The sequence below is a fragment of the Hyperolius riggenbachi genome, chromosome 4, assembly GCF_040937935.1.
Source record: "Hyperolius riggenbachi isolate aHypRig1 chromosome 4, aHypRig1.pri, whole genome shotgun sequence".
In the NCBI taxonomy this organism is placed as follows: domain Eukaryota; kingdom Metazoa; phylum Chordata; class Amphibia; order Anura; family Hyperoliidae; genus Hyperolius; species Hyperolius riggenbachi.
In genome coordinates, this window is record NC_090649.1 from 175,519,838 (window position 1) to 175,534,921 (window position 15,084).

General features: G+C 47.1%; 2 protein-coding genes across 2 annotated transcripts in view; one reads left to right on the forward strand and one right to left on the reverse strand.

Annotated features, from left to right (window-relative positions):
• Window positions 1–15,084, reverse strand: part of RPL22L1 (ribosomal protein L22 like 1) — a 460,839-nt gene that overhangs the window by 260,732 nt on the left and 185,023 nt on the right. The window lies entirely within an intron of this gene.
• On the forward strand, window positions 12,864–13,959 carry LOC137504730 (uncharacterized). Its single transcript, XM_068233315.1, has 2 exons — window positions 12,864–12,979; window positions 13,083–13,959. The coding sequence occupies exons 1-2, from the start codon at window positions 12,864–12,866 to the stop codon at window positions 13,957–13,959; spliced, it is 993 nt and encodes a 330-aa protein (XP_068089416.1).

Below are 15,084 nucleotides of genomic sequence, written 5' to 3' on the forward strand. Positions count from 1 at the left end.
AGTGTCATTTTTAGTGTTTTATCATTCTACACCCCTGTGTTACCCTCAGTTCTAACTACCTCTTAAGTTGGCCGATTTCCCTATCTAACCTAGTGCACCTCTACCTTTTCATACAGTGAACTTAGAAGACCTCCTTACCCATCTTAATTATTATATACCTTCCCTCCCTCCCCCTTCCCATTTTCTACCCTTCTGTGTTAGGATTAATACCTCAATACAATTTTCACCAATGTGTTTTAAATTTACTTTAACACTAATCCCCTCTGCTAATCAGTAAGGGGATATTCTATACTGTTATTAATCTCATTATAGATTATAGATTTCAACTACTCGCAGCCGCACGGTCCCGCCCCTCACACCTTTGGCGTCATTCTGCCGACGCTACAGCTCACTTGCTCAGCCATCTAACAGACAGCTGAACTCTGTATGTCAGTCAGGAGCCAATTTCATTGGTAAAAATTAACCATAGTGGATGAAATTTAACTATACAAGCTTTTAGAACACTTTCTCCAACAGTGTAAATGTTTCAGAAGAATAGTGATGGTCAGTTTGTAATATGTTTTCTCCTATAGACAAAATTGTGAAGAATAAAATGGAAAATGGAAATGACACCTGGTCATGTGGTTGTGATAAACTAATTGCAAACTGATCATGTGAAAACTTATAATGTCTTGTTTTATTCTGTTCAGGAATAGGCTTGTTTCCACTAGGGGCCAGCTTTCCAGGTGCAATGTTGTGTTCATCTCCAAAATATGCACCATCCAGAAATACAATGCAGACTGCACATTTTTTGTTCCATACACTAACGCATGTGATTTCCCACATTGGGTTGAAACAACCCAATAATTCTCAATAGGCTGTTAGAGCCAAGTGCCTATGCCACAGAAAAAAGGTCTGAAACTCAGCCAAGCGCTTCTGAGTTACATACCTTTTTGTATATGCTCCATCCTTATTGCCCGACGAAGCCGGGAAAATCCTTTATTGATATTACATCAATATTATCTTGTGTCTGCTTGGAGGAGGTAAGTCCACCACTGCCTCCTCCTCCTAAACTTTTTAGATACTTTTATTCTTTTGGTACCTCTGTATTCCTATAACATTGTGCAAGTCCACCCTTGGTGGAGGGGTGTTTTTTCCCTATTTTTTCCTATTTACAGAGAGGAACTTTGTAACCCTGAGTGGGGTCAGGTCTAATTTTCCCACTTGCATTATCAGTGGTTGCCTGTGAGGTAACCCTGACTTGTGAGTACTGTATATACTTGAGTATAAGTCTAGAAATTTAGGTCTGACTCACTAAATAAAAGTATAGGGGGCGACTTATACATGAGTCATGGGCAACACTGAGCACACTGAGTAATGTGAGTGCTATCAGTGACATTCCCATTTGCAGCAATTTACCCTGTGGTAAGTGACACATTCTTGACAATGAAAATGCCAAGAAAGCACAGGTCTGAAAGTCCTGGCCACAAAAATTAACAAGGAAAGAGCAGGAGGAAGATACTATGCTGCAGGAAGGGGAGTGAATAATTGTTGCACTTGGGAGCCTGAATGAATTATTGGCTGGACTAAAGGGACAGTACGGGTTAATGGCTGCAGTACTGTATGCAGTGCAGTCAATAACCCTTCCTGGTCCCTGTACTTCCTGGGCCCCAAGTGCAGCCCTTATCTTTGCTGGGTAGACTTATACTTGAGTCAATAAAACATTCCAGCTTGAGAGGGTTAAATATCGGAGTCAACTTATACACGAGGTTGGCTTTTATTCGAGTATATACAGTATATTGTATTTACTCTATCATCTCTTCCTCTACTTCCAGTACATACTACACCATATTGGGCTCTCAGTGTCTCTCTTTTGTCTTTTGTCTGTTTTTCTTCTGTTCTGTGCAAAAGTTCAAATCCACTTTAAGGAAAACTGACCATGTGTATAGATAAAAGAGATTAGTGCTATAAAACTTTGCATTGCAGGATTTTGTTGACTTAGGTATCAGAATGTGAACTGCTTTTTTTCAAACTATACAACATAATAATTCCTTAATAATTCAGTTTTTTGTATAGTGCTTTTCTCCTGTCGGACTCAAAGCGCTTGCGAGGCAGCCATTAGAGCGCACTCAGTAGGCAGTAGCAGTGTTAGGGAATCTTGCCCAAAGAACTCCTTACTGAATAGGTGCTGGTTTACTGAAATAGGATGAGCTGAGCATCCAACCAGGATGTTGTATTTATTTTTACAAAAACATTTTTACAAGCTTTGGTGGCTTTAATTGATATATTTGCATACAATATTTCAATATTTTCTCACATCTGATATGCCATAGTATAATTTATTTCTCTTAAATAATATCTAAAGAGAGTGACAGTGATTTCCACTTCTTATTGTAATTCAGATAATTGACACTGCAAAGCTCATGACTCTGTACCGTATAACAACTTGACAGACACAGATCTCTGCAGAGAATGTACAGACACAAGGGTAGCTACAGTTACTTGGAATTGCTGAGCATAAATATTGACAATAAATAGAAGGTGCTAGTTTAATGTTTACAAGAAAGATGCATGATGTAGGAGTCAAACATTTCCAAGCGGCTGAGTTGCAGAAATGAAAATATCAACTACACAAAGCAGATTAATCTTGGATGACTAATCCCCGTTTTAAAGGTATCATAGATATTCCTGGCCCTAATTTATGCAGAAGCGCTTGTTTCTTCTTTAAGGCTGTAAATTCAAAGGATGTTGTTTATGTTCCATAGCGGCTGATGAAGATACAGTATGCAAGCAGGCAGGGGCGGACTGGCCCGGGGGGACGGGTGACATTCTCCCCCCGGGCCGCCGCCACCTCAATCGATCAGGGCCGGTGCGGTGGTAAAAAAAGTTTAGAGCAGCTCCGCAGCCACTTGATTCAGCCCCGCCCCCAGCAGCCCACTGCTGTTCTGATAGGCTTACTCAGTAGGGCCAGGGAGCAGGGCATTGGCTGAAAGCTGCTGCTTCTCCCGGCATCCTCTCTCATTGTGCACCAACAGACTGCGTGGTGCACTGTGTGTATGTGTGTAGGCTCCGCCCCCCGGCCTGTGGAGACCACGCTGAGACTGACACACTTGCCAGGCTGCTCTGTGTGGTGTGCATTCATGGGGAGAAGCAGCCAGGGCCCCAGAGAAGAGAGACACCACACTGCACTGGGAGAGAATCAGATGCATGGCTGGGAATTTCTTCTGCTGCTGTGACTCTGCATGCCTGTAAGTTTCTGAACACCCCTCCCCCACTCCACAGCATTAGGTAGCCCGTTTTTCCCCTCCCCCTCTAGAGAGGTACCATATCTCCCAGCAGGTTCCCCCCATAGAGGCACTACTGTTCCCAGCATGTCCCTCCCCTCCATAAAGGCACCACAAGTCCCAGCATGTCCCTTTCCCTCAAAAGAGGCACCAAAGCTCCCAGGAAGTCTCCCCCTCCCCAATAGAGGCACTACTGTTCCCAGCATGTCCCTCCCCTCCATAGAGGTACCACAAGTCCCAGCATGTCCCTTTCCCTCAATAGAGGCACCAAATCTCCCAGGAAGTATCCCCCTCCCTTATAGAGGCACTAAAGCTACCAGCTGCCCCCCCCCCCCCAATGGAGGCACCATAGCCCCATCAAGTCTTCCCCCTATAGAGGCACTACTGTTCCCAGCAGGTCTCTTACCCTTAAAAGAGTTACCACAGCCCCCAGCAAGCTCCTCCCTATAAGCACCACGGCTCCCGTCATGCTCCTTGCCTTCCCTAGAGGCACCACAGGTCCCAGCATACCCCTACTCCATATATTGTTGAGTTGTTACCCAGGGCCCCACAGCTGGTTGCTGGGCCCCCCTTGGTCTCCCCAAATTGAATAGTGGACCCCCGGAGCCTCTGCAGAGTATTTACAGCGGAGCGCGCTCAGCTGTGTGCTAACGTCTCCATCCTCACAGGCACCTTATCTCAGTGACCCAGCAGCACATAGGTGTGTACATGTCACCAGGTCATGGAGATGAGGTGCCTGTGAGGATGAAGCACACAGATGGAGGGAGCCCGCTGGCTGCACAGGTGAGTGCGCTCCTCATCTCAGTGACCCAGCAGCACATAGGTGTGTACATGTCACCAGGTCATGGAGATGAGGTGCCTGGGAGGATGAAGCACACAGATGGAGGGAGCCCGCTGGCTGGACAGGTGAGTGTGCGCCACTGTAAATACTCTATAGGGGCACCAGGGGAACATTATTCACATTGAAAAAAGTTTGGGGAGCCCTGGGGGCTATCTAATTCTATATGGAGGAGGAGAGGCATGCTGGGAGCTGTGGTGCCGCTTTGGAAGGGGAGGAGCATGATGGGAGCTGTAGTGCCTCTATGGAGTGGGAGAGGTATGCTGGGAGCTGTATCTGTACTCCGCATGCGCAAGTAACATTCACACATGTCAAATGGAGTGCTTTTACATGAATGAAAAGAGCCATGCACAAGTGCCTTAGTTCTCCTGGGCATGTGTGGGCCTCGTTTGCACATGCCCAGTATGGACATGCTTTCCCACGGTCAAGCTTCTGCACTGAAGAAACCTATGTGACCATTTCCCTGTACTGTCACTGCCGTTAGATGGGGTATTGTGAAATACTGAAAGGAGGGGACAGGCAGTGTAACTTTAAGGCTGGTACACACAATGCTATATTCCATCAGATCCACGGGTCGAATTGATAATGTCTGGCCTGTATGATCTGCTCCCTATCGAGAACGGGATAGATTTTTTTTTGTAGTACTAATCTGAAAATCGATCCCATTCTTGATCAGGAACAGATCAGACATGCCGGAAATTATTGATTTGACCCATCAATCTGACGGAAAATAGCATTGTGTGTACTAGGCATTATGAAGCTGGGGGCACCTGCTTCATTTAGGGACACTGGGCACCAATGACTTAGGGGGTGTGGCTGGTGGTGGCTGCATTAGGCCCATGACTGAGGGGACTCTGGCTGCACCCAACACTGCACTGAGCAGAGGAGGAGACACTCACTGCTATACTACTGTGCTCCCCTGTATGCAGAGCAGCAGCACAGCAGTCTCAGCTCATCCAGCTAGATGTCTGTCCTCTGTAGTGGCCACCTGCTCACTACGACTTGGTTATCCTGAACATCGCCTGATTACACACAATGTGCAGGAGATGGAGATAGACAGAGAGCAGACAGCCACTAGCTGTGGAGGGCGGACACATTGGTGGAGGAGGTAAGACTGTCAAGCACCACCGCTGCACCACTACTCTGTTTATACAGGAGGAGAGTGGGAGGGTGACCACTAGGGGAGCTAAATGAGGATAGGGGACCATTAAACAACCAAACCAGGGCTTACTGTAAAGGGGAGAGGGGACCACAAGATCATTAGGGAAAGTTATATGGAGATCAAGGGACCATAAGACCACCAGGGAATACCTTGAGGGAGATTTTTTGGTATTTATAAAACGTCTTTTGCAGCGTTCTACAGAATACATAGTCATGTTACTGATTGTCCGCAGAGGAGCTCACAATCTAATCCTACCATAGTCATAGGCTTCAATTCATCAAGCATTACCGCATTCGGTAATGCTAAAAACAGCTGAGTTAACGGAGCACTTAAGAAAATGTTAATTTATCAAAGCTGTTACCGAATGAGAAGCTGAAATGACAGAGCAATGAGATAAATTACCGTCTTGTGCTCAACACATGTCAGCAAATGTCAGTAAATGTTAATTCATCAAGGTTACCACATTCGCTAGCACATTCGGTGTTTATCTCCAGCTCTCCCCTGTCGTTACAGGCTTCGAAAGCCTTCTGTGTGAATGTTTTCATGATTAGCAGGAGCAGGCAGCCAATAGAAACAGCCCCTGTTCTCCTGCAAGTGCTGCTGATAGGTCACACAGGCTTCTCCACACAAGCTTCCAGACCCCCCAGGCAGTGAGCAGAGAGAATGGGACAAAAGATATCCCCAGATGTCCTTCGGTGGTTTAACCCTTTGAGTCCCTGTTTGAACATGCAAAGATGCAAGTGGTGAAATCACCAAGCATGGCATTTGTAATGTCTCCAGGAGGTTTATCTACGTTGTGGCAAATAAGTAAAATATTAAGAAACACTGATGGACAGATTCAGAGCAGCAGAGGCAATATAAGTAACAGTAAATATAACACACTTTTACATGTAAAGGGATGTCTGGATGCCTTCTATTGTTATCAGCTTGTAACAACACAGGGACATTCCAAGCTGCTCTGCACTGCTCTGCTGTTATCTAACAGCCTTTGATGAACTGAAGCTGTAGTACTTCGGTAACTTAACGAACCTCTACCACACATGTGAAAATATTGATGAGTTAGCACAGTGAAGTGTAAAATACCGAATGCGGTATTTTAAGGACTGGGGTTTTGTTATCGAACACCCTTTGATGAATTGAAGCCATAGTCTAATGTCCTACCAGATTATTATTATTATGTATTTATATAGCACTGACATATTCTGCAGCACATTGCAAAGTACATAGTCATGTCACTGACTGTCCTCAGAGGAGCTCACACTCTAATCCCACCATAGTCATAGTTTAATGTCCTCCCATATTATTATGTATTATATAGCACTGACATCTTCTGCAGCACATTACAGAGTACATAGTCATGTCAGTGACTGTCCTCAGAGGAGCTCACACTCTAATCCTACCATAGTCTTATGTCCTACCATATTAATAGTATATATTATATAGCACCAGTGGCGGACATACGGCCATGCAGGCCGGGCCGCCGCACGAGGGCCCCTGACTCCTATCCTCCCTCCCTCACCTCGGGGGGCCCCCTCCCGGTATGCGCGGCGGGAGAGCGGCAAATCCGGGTCTCCAGACATGCGCTAGAGGGCTCAGCCGCTTGGTCTCCAATATGTCGACAGAGTTGGAGACATATTGGAGACCAAGCGGCTGAGCCTCTAGCGTCTGCCTGGAGAGCCCTGAAGACTTCCTGTATTTGCCGCTCTCCCGCCGTGCATATTGGGAGGGGGGCCCCTCGAGGTGAGGGAGGAAGGAAGGAAGGGAGGGAGGGAGGAAGGAAGGGAGGGAGGGAGGGTAGGAGTTGGGCCCCCTACCCGGATAGGTACTCAAAGGGCTACCTGCCTACCCACCCGGCTACCTAACCACCTACCCACCCGGCTACCTACCCACCCACCAGGCTTCCTACCTACCTACCCACCCGACTACCTAACCACCCACCAGGTTTCCTACCTACCTACCCACCCGGCTACCTAACCACCTACCCACCCAGCTACCTACCCACCCACCAGGCTTCCTACCTAACCACCCACCCGGCTACCTACCCACCCACCAGGCTACCTACCCACCAGGCTACCTACCTACCTACCTACCCACCCAGCTACCTACCCACCCACCAGGCTTCCTACCTACCCACCCGGCTACCTACCCACCAGGCTTCCTACCTACCTACCCACCCGGCTACCTAACCACCTACCCACTCAGCTACCTACCCACCCACCAGGCTTCCTACCCACCCGGCTACCTACCCACCCACCAGGCTTCCTACCTAACCACCCACCCGACTACCTAACCACCCACCCGGCTACCTACCCACCCACCCGGCTACCTACCCACCCGGCTACCTAACCACCTACCCACCCGGCTACCTACCCACCCACCAGGCTACCTACCCACCCGGCTACCTACCCACCCGGCTACCTAACCACCTACCCACCCGGCTACCTACCCACCCACCAGGCTTCCTACCTACTTACCCACCCGGCTACCTACCTAACCACCCACCCGGCTACCTACCTACCCACCCGGCTACCTACCTAACCACCCACCCGGCTACCTACCGGGCTAGTTACCAACCTACCCACCAGGCTACCTACCCACCCACCCGGCTACCCACCCACCAGGCTACCTACCTACCCACCCACCCACCCACCAGGCTACCTACCTACCCACCCACCCACCAGGCTACCTACCTACCTACCGGGCTAGTTACCAACCCACCCACCAGGCTACCTACCCACCAGGCTACCTAGCTACCAACCCACCCAAACACACATGGGAGCTGAGCGCCAGATGGAGGCTGGGACAGGAGGTCTGCTGCTGCAGGTGAGTAAATGTTTTTGTTTTTTTATTTATATTAGCAGGTGTATGTTCTGGGCAGGTCTGCCACATGATTGCATGTATTTTCTGCGCAAATCTGCCGACATGATTGCATGTATTTTCTGGGCATATCTGCCGACATGATTGCACGTATTTTCTGGGCATATCTGCCGACATGATTGCACGTATTTTATGGGCATATCTGCCGACATGATTGCACGTATTTTCTGGGCATATATGCCGACATGATTGCACGTATTTTCTGGGCATATCTGCCGACATGATTGCACGTATTTTCTGGGCATATCTGCCGACATGATTGCACGTATTTTCTGGGCATATCTGCCGACATGATTGCACGTATTTTCTAGGCATATCTGCCGACTTGATTGCACGTATTTTCTGGGCATATCTGCCGACTTGATTGCACGTATTTTCTGGGCATATCTGCCGACATGATTGCACGTATTTTCTGGGCATATCTGCCGACATGATTGCATGTATTTTCTGGGCATATCTGCCGACTTGATTGCACATATTTTCTGGGCATATCTGCCGACTTGATTGCACGTATTTTCTGGGCATATCTGCCGACATGATTGCATGTATTTTCTGGGCATATCTGCCGACATGATTGCACGTATTTTCTGTGCATATCTGCCGACATGATTGCACGTATTTTCTGTGCATATCTGCCGACATGATGTGTATTTTCTTGAGAAAACCTGCACAATTATGTGAATTTTCTGGGGAAAGGGTCACCAAAACTTGGGCCCACTGTCTTTGCGTTGCTCTTTTCAAGGGAACATGAGGTGAGAATAATCTTGAGGCTGCCATATTTCTCTCCTTTTAAGCAATACCAGTTGCCTGGCTGCCGTGCTGGTCCTCTGCCTCTTATTCTTTCAACCATAGACCCTGAACAAGCATGCAGCAGGTCAGGGGTTTCTGACAATATTGTCAGAACTGAGAAGATTAGCTGCATGCTTATTGCTGGTGTAATTCAGTTTATTACTGCAGCCAAATAGATCAGCAGGGCCGCCAGGCAACTAGTATTGTTTAAAAGGAAATAAACCCTCACCCCGGGTTCGCTTTAAGTTACAGTTAGCTCCGCCCTCATCCGGTCATTGCCACGCCCATTTTTTTGCTGCAGCTCTATCCACACCGCCCAGGTTGTAGCCACGCCCATATTTTGAAGGTCGTAGGGGGCCCACAATTACAATTTTGCACAGGGGCCCACTGCTGGCTGTGTCTGCCACTGTATAGCACTGACATCTGCAGCATTGTAGAGTACATAGTCATGTCACTGACTGTCCTCAAAGGAGCTCACAAGCTAATCCCTACCATAGTCATATGTCTATTGTAGTCTAGAGCCAATTTAGGGGTAAGCCTTTTAACTTATCTGTATTTTTTTAATGTGGGAGGAAACTAAAGTGCCCAGAGGAAACCCACATAGACAAAGGGAAAACCTACAAACCTAATGCAGATAGTACCCTCAAAGGCCCAAAGTGCAACAAGAAAATGTCCCCCACACAATTACACCCTCAGCCTGAAATGCTGACAGGAGGCAAGATGGATGCATGCTTTCTTAACGTAAATGCAAAATGTATTGTTGTTTTAAACTACCATTGAAACATATCTTTATTGCGTGCATATGTATTTGGGCTGGGGATTCCGTGACCGGGCCTCTAGGTTGTGTTTTCCCCCCAGGCCAAATGGTCCCAGTCCTCCCCTGCAAGCAGGAGCGCCGAGCACCAGGCAGAATAGATACGCAGCTTGTTGTGCAGGCAGGCTAATAAAGCAAGGCTGAAAATATTGCAGTCATAATTTCTACATGCTTCAAGAGTCTGGTTATTTTGTATATAAAAATGAAGTAGATGGCTCTTAACATTCAGAATAGAGAAAGAGTACACTAGAAGCATAGCATATCAGAGAGACTCTCGTGTCCAATACTGGGAAGTAAAGCAAATATGTGTAAAATGAATCCATGTCTGACTTCTGTGTATTTTTTCTTAAAGGGCTACTCTAGTGAAAAAAATAAGCAGTAAAAATCTGACAGAACAGACAGGTTTTGGACTAGTCCATCTCCTCATGGGGGATTCTCTGGATTTTAATTGTTTTGAAAAGCATTTCCTGAATTGCAGTTTAACTGCCAAAATAGTAAGATACCAGCCAGCCTCCCTACTTACTAGTTTGTCATGTAGCAACTGCCATAAGGAAATGCTTTTGAAAACAAAGGAAACCCAAAGAATTCCCCATGAGGATACAGACTAGTCCAAAACCTGTCGGTTCTGTCAGATTTTAACTGCTTTCTTTTTTCACTGGTGTGGTCCTTTAACTATGAAACTACCAGAAATATTAATTGTGTCCACCCCTTTCTCTTTCTCTAAGCTGCTCCCATTGGCCAACTGACACCATCTCTAGTCATGTGATACTGGTGACAGGATAAGTGGGCACTAGTCTTCAGCTAGCCTAGTATAGCTGTACCACAAAGAGAAAGTAAATAGTAACCCAGGACCCTGTATGTGTAAGCATTTGTGTCTGTTGCCCATATCAGCCAGTCATATTTCCTGTTACATTTGTAAATCAGTGCGGTGAAAATGACTCTAGGGGCCCATACACCTAAAGATTTTCCCGCCGATATACAGCAGATTCGATCACAGTGATCGAATCTGCTGTGAAATCGTTGCGCAAACGCAAACGATTGATTTTCATCCGAAATCAATCGTTCCCGTCAAGCCGTCCGAGTGGAAGATATTTCTAGATTGCTGGCGGGTCGGGAGTGCGTTGATAGCGGTGTTCGAATGCCCGTCGACCGACGCAATACAGCGGTAATACATTACCTGCTCCGGCCGACGCGTGTCCCCGCTGTCACCGATGTCTTCTTCTCCGCTGGGTTCCGCGTTCCAGCTTCACTTCCTGTCCCGGCAGGAAGTTTAAACAGTAGAGCGCCCTCTACTGTTTAAAATTCCCCGGACAGAAAGAAGTGAAGCCAGCCGGACCGGAACGCAGAACCCAGCGGAGAAGAAGACATTGGTGACAGCGGGGACAGCGGGGGCACGCGCCGGCCGGAGCAGGTAATGTATGGGTGTGGGGGGGGAAGGCAGCGGTAGCATCACCGCAGATTGTGATCGGTTTTATGTTGAAATCGATTCTCAATCTGTTTGCAGTAAAGGCAGCCATACGATCCCTCTCTGATCAGATTCGAGAGTCTGTCTGCAGACTGATACGGCTGTTTCTGAGCGATCCGCCCGGCGGATCGCTCAGAAACAGCCGTATCAGTCCGCCAACAGAATGTACACACGCCGGACTGTCACTGGAACGCCCACCCAGCGGGAGGCGACTACGGACCCGTCGTTGCCTCCAGTCCGGCGTGTGTACGGACCTTAATAGTCATTCTCACATATAATGAGACAAGCAAATACAGAGGACAGACTTCCTGCCCCATCAAACGTTTAAAACCTGAATTATAAAACCTACTGGCCATAAAATGGGGTCAGCTGTTAACCTCCCTGACGGTATGCAGTTTTAGAGGCTGTGTCCGCTGGAAGATTATTTAAAATAAAACTTGCTCTATATGCCTAAGCTAGCACTTCGCTAGCTAATTATGTCCCTCAAGCCCCCCAGCACCTAACTAAACCCCCCAATCGCCGCCGGCAATATTTACCCCTCCGCGATCCCGCAAGAGCCGCAGCTTCACGATCCAGCTTCACTCGTCGCTATGGCGACGATCGGATATGACGTCATGACGTGATCGATGTCATGCGCAGTCCCGATCCTCCCCATAGCGAAGCCTGGAGCTAAATGGGAGGCTGCGCCATCGCGGGATCCCTGGGGGCCGGGGTACGTATTACGGCAGTAATCGGGGATGATCGGTGGGGACTGGAGGGACTTGGGGGACATAATTAGCTAGCGAAGTGCTAGCTGAAGGAAATAGCACAACTTTTATTTAAAAAAATCCTCCCGGGGCCATGTGATCCCCTGTGGCGGCTAGCACGACCCTAGGTCGGGCTTACCGCCAGGGAGGTTAATTATTGCTGTTCATATCTGTGTCATATCTGTAGAGGATGCCCAAGCAACCCCACTTTTTAAATATCCATCAAAAAGCCCCTTTAGCTGCAAAAAGGAAGCCCCACCCTGGCCGATATTAGCTCCGCCCACCACCCCTGGAAAGCCCCGCCCACAACCCATGGGAAGCTCCTCCCCATCTTGGACACTTTGGAGTAAAGAGGTTCCATATAGCAATCTTAGGGCCGGTTCACACGAACGTCTGCGCTGCGTCCGCGTCTATAAGCGTTCAACCGCTGAACGCCGAACGACACAAATCGTCATGTCGTTTGAACAAAACTATTTGCCTGCGGTTGTCAGCGTTCCAGTGAGCGTACGCGTTCAACAGCGTTTGGTAGCGTTTGATAGTTAGACGCCTGTTAAAGAGGAAGTAGTCATAAAAAGGGGCAGAACAACTGTACCTGGAAGTGGAAATTCGTCATAGGTTTGTACTTCCTGTACTCCTGAGTGATATCGACATTTTGTCTTTGAGCTCTGGTAGTTGTCCCCAGGAATTGCGTTTTTGACTTTCAATATGGATCAGTGTGAGGCTAGTCTGCTGCAGCTGAAGCTTCTTTCTTTGAGGATGCTTCTGATGAAGCGGTCTTCGCCTCAGAGGGTTGTGCGTCATCGTACATGGGTACATCCCATAACAGCTCAGAGGTCTACTAAGGGTGTCTTTATGGCCCTTTATAAAGACTTAAGAAGACACCCCGAGAAGTTTCACCGTTATGTTCGGATGTCTGTGTCGTCATTCGATGAACTCCTGATGTTGGTGTCGCCACTTATTCGGAGACAGCGCACCAACATGCGGATGCCGGTCAGTCCAGCCGAAAGACTGTTGCTGACCTTACGGTGAGTCAGGTTTTTTTTTGTTTATGGTGTTTGTTTTTTTATACTTTTGTGTCCAACTCGTATTTTTTGTGTATTTTAATACTATTTTCCTCCTCCTCCTCAGGTTTCTTGCTTCTGGAGAGTCTTTTGCCTCATTGCATTATCAGTTTAGGTTGGGAAGATCAACTATACATGGGATAGTGCATGACACTTGCCGTCGGATTTGGGAGGTACTCCAACCACTTTATATGCCAGAACCAACTGAGGATACCTGGAAAGAGGCAGCCCGAGGCTTCAAAGCTAAAGCAAATTTTCCAAATTGTGTCGGTGCCGTCGACGGAAAGCACATACGTATCCAGCTACCGACAGGATCCGGTTCTAAATATTTTAACTACAAGAAGTATTTCTCAATTGTGCTTATGGCTGTGGTTGATGCACAGTACAAGTTCATTGCAGTGGATGTGGGGTCCTATGGGAGTACTGCAGACTCTCACATATTCCGTTCCTGCAGTATTGGTCAGAAATTGTATGCAGGGGAATTAAATCTCCCCACCCCCTGTCCCATTGCTGATGGTGGACAGCCTTTCCCACATGTACTTGTAGGAGATGAGGCCTTTGCTCTGCATACAAACCTCATGAAGCCTTTCCCAAAGAGAGATTTGGATATTAGAAAACGTGTCTTCAATTATCGCCTCACTAGAGCACGAAGGTATGTTGAATGTGCCTTTGGGATTTTATCAAACAAATGGAGGGTGTTCCACTCTACACTAATCATGACACCTGATAATGTGGATAATGTAGTGAAGGCCGCATGCGTTCTCCATAATTATGTACGCATGAAAGAAGGCATTAACTCAGATGAGGTCCCAGATCATCCTTTCACAGACACTCAGAGTGTTTCTTGTAGAGGCAGCAATGAAGCCGGAGATGTACGTGGCAGATTTGCTAACTACTTTGTGTCTCGCGAAGGTTCAATACCATTTCAGTACAGCAAGATTTAAAAAAAAAAAATAGACATGGACTGTTTCACACCAGTGCTGATCACTGAGCCTAGTTTGTGTCTGTACCACAAGTCTTCAACAGAACTGTTTCCAACCAAGGAGGTACAGAGACAACACTTTACCTGGCAGGGACTGTTTCACACCAGTGCTGATCACCACCACCCCACCCCCACTGTGCCTAGTTTGTGTCTGTACCACAAGTCTTCAACAGAACTGTTTCCAACCAAGGAGGTACAGAGACAACACTTTACCTGGCAGGGACTGTTTCACACCAGTGCTGATCACCACCACCCCACCCCCACTGTGCCTAGTTTGTGTCTGTACCACAAGTCTTCAACAGAACTGTTTCCAACCAAGGAGGTACAGAGACAACACTTTACCTGGCAGGGACTGTTTCACACCAGTGCTGATATCCGGCAAACATGAATTTTAATATGTTACAAACCAAGAATGTAGACGTATAGATTATGTCCAAAACATGTTTTTTTTTATTACAATGTATTATCACATTGATATCTGCAGTAAAGTTTTTTCTATAAACAACAGGTAAAAACTGTTAGATAAAATAGTTGTAAAGTTGTGAACAACATACTATATTTACTACTTGAACATACTCTTATATATATATAATTGTGTTTTCCACAATAAAAATTTAGATAACATCTGTGGCTGCCTTGTATTTTTTTTTTATTAGCAGTATTGGTCATTGATTGTATGCAGGGGAATTAAATCTCCCCATCCCCTGTCCCATTAGTGATGGTGGACAGCCTTTCCCACATGTACTTGTAGGAGATGAGGCCTTTGCGCTGTATACAAACCTCATGAAGCCTTTCTCAAAGAGAGATTTGGATATTACAGAGTGTGGGTTTAATTATCGCCTCACTAGAACACGAAGGTATGTTCAATGTGCCTTTGGGATTTTATCAAACAAATCTCAGAGAGCTGCATGGGGATAGAGTGGCGTTGACCGGGGGGGCGGGGGGTGGTTGGACAGACACAGAGATCAGGATTGTTGTGTGTGTGCAGGCGGGGGGGGGTTGCAGTTCCAAACACTCCACTAGTATATACTACCTGTATACAGGGGGGGGCACTATATATACTGCAATTATATGGACGTATATACTA